The sequence below is a fragment of the Convolutriloba macropyga genome, chromosome 6 (assembly GCF_964194025.1).
Source record: "Convolutriloba macropyga chromosome 6, txConMacr16.3, whole genome shotgun sequence".
NCBI classification, from domain to species: domain Eukaryota; kingdom Metazoa; phylum Xenacoelomorpha; order Acoela; family Convolutidae; genus Convolutriloba; species Convolutriloba macropyga.
Window position 1 is genome coordinate 32,739,219 of NC_134473.1, and position 2,116 is coordinate 32,741,334.

The 2,116-nt window shown below is 38.2% G+C and overlaps 1 protein-coding gene across 1 annotated transcript in view; it reads right to left on the reverse strand.

The window, feature by feature from the left end:
- Positions 1 to 775: 775 nt before the first annotated feature.
- Positions 776 to 2,116, reverse strand: part of LOC142341295 (perivitellin-2 67 kDa subunit-like) — a 1,725-nt gene continuing 384 nt past the window's right edge. Inside the window, exons 2-3 of the mRNA XM_075392216.1 lie at positions 2,000 to 2,050; positions 776 to 1,611 (exon numbers count right to left, since the gene is read on the reverse strand). Coding sequence (XP_075248331.1) covers positions 776 to 1,611; positions 2,000 to 2,050 — 887 coding nt within the window. The remainder of the gene's footprint in view (positions 1,612 to 1,999; positions 2,051 to 2,116) is intronic.

Sequence of the window (2,116 nt, forward strand, 5' to 3'; positions counted from 1 at the left end):
AACTATCACAACCGAATGTGGGATTAATTTATCCACTTAATTATGACAAAACATGTCGACTGCTATTTGGCGGGATGAAATGATAGAGGGGTGAAATGATAGAGAGGTTAAATGATAGAGGGGTTAAATGATGTGGTGTTAAAATATGGGGGGTTAAATTAATCGGGGTGAAAAGAAGTAGAACCAGACAATTGACTGTGCTTGATATTTTCATGCGAATTCGAATGCTGAGTTGTTTGGAGTTCTATCAAGAATTGGATTAAACTTGAAAACACATATTATTAATGCTGGAATTATCTGCGCGAAAACAGATGCTCGATCATTTTTCTAATAACGATAAAAAAGTAATTTTGTATAAAGAATACTTTTATTGGACCAATGTTATTCAATGTTTCCTTGATTTAATTTCAAGCTATATGAAACCACACGGAAAAGAATATTGCAAATTTCAACATTTCATTAAATTTCAGCAACTTGGTCATTACAACAGCACATAACGAGAGATTAATATTTAGACCCAAATGCAGAAGACGTATAATGTTACTTTTTTATAAGAAATATACTTTTTTTAATTTCTCAGAGTTCTTTTCCCATTCACATTTTGCTGAACATTATTAACCACTTGAGTCGAGTATGAAGCCTTAATAATGAACAGTTCTGACCCTAATAATTATCGACGGGTAGAAAATCACTTGTTTGTGGAAGCTAATCAAAATTTTCACATTTGACACTCAACAGATGTTTGTTTAAAGTATATTTTACTGTTCTATCAGTTTTAGAAATTCGGAAATTCAACAATTTTGTCAAAAACTGCCCATTTCATTGAGCAACTAGCGGTAGCGTTTGTTCTTGTATCGTCTCGGAAATTCCCAGTCCACGAATTTGCTGACGCGCATGTTGGACTTTCTGTTCCTCCACAAGGACTTCCCCCATTTTTATCATAAGCCAAACAAATGGAAGAATAATTCAACCATATTGGAGAACTTATTCCCGTTTGTATCATCCAACGCATTCGGCACCCTCCGGCACGTCTGTCGGTGTCATCTTTATAGGCAGGTGTCAGTTGGTTGATTGGAGTGCACACTGATTCCGGGTTGTCCTTATCCGTGTTACCATTCCCACACAGTGCAGATGTTTTATCGGCCCAATACTTGAAGCAAAGCCCAACTTCTTCCAGAAACCATTTTGGGGTTCCAGTTTTGTCAGCATTTATCTCCCACTGGAGCTCACACCACCCGGGTCGTTCATCACTTGCATCCTCGTAGTTTTCAGTGTACCGGTTCACGAAAGCACATAGAGGACTCCCTGGCCCAGAACACTGCGAAACATCACCCTTTTTCAGCTCCTCGTCAACAGCCTTATAGTGGAAGCAAAACCGAACGTTTTCCCACCAAGTCGGACGCTTCAGATGGAAAACCACCTGTTCCTGGATACTGAGAAGCGAATCATGATTGGGAATGTCGGTTGCTCTCAACTGTTTCACTTCCTCAGTCAAAGACTTCAAATACCCCAGATCTTGTTTTGATTTCCAGCTGTACTTGGCTATGGCGTGATCCAGAAAATCAGCTAGACTCTTCAGGATTTCAAGGTCTTCCAGGGTCCAAGAATTCTCTGGAAGTACGAACAATATATTGTTAAAACAGAATTATACACTTTACTTTTAAATAAAGCAGGGAGACATTATTGCCAAGAATTGCTACTTTCATCCCACTGTCATTTGAAACAAATTAATGCAACTTTTTCGAATGTCGGCAATTACGACAGTATCTACGAGGTTTAATTTTGCAAAAAGATCTTGGTTGCGAAATATTTTACCTACCTGTATGGTTATCATTGATGGTTGGGAACCCAGATGTCGTTGCTTTTTGCTCTAAAATTTCAAAAAGAAACAAAGCGACTTGCTGAGGTCCGCTTGGACATTAAGTTCCAAGCAATTCAGTTTAGATTAGCTATAATGTTTTAGAAGATATATTGGTCAAAACAATTTGCGATGGCCTACCAGTGTGATCATCATGGCTTGTCGGGAATCCAGGTGTAGTTGATTTTTGGCCTGAAAAATTTGAAAACTTAAGAACTTAAAAAACATAAAAAGGACTCTCTCTCTCTCTCTCTCTCT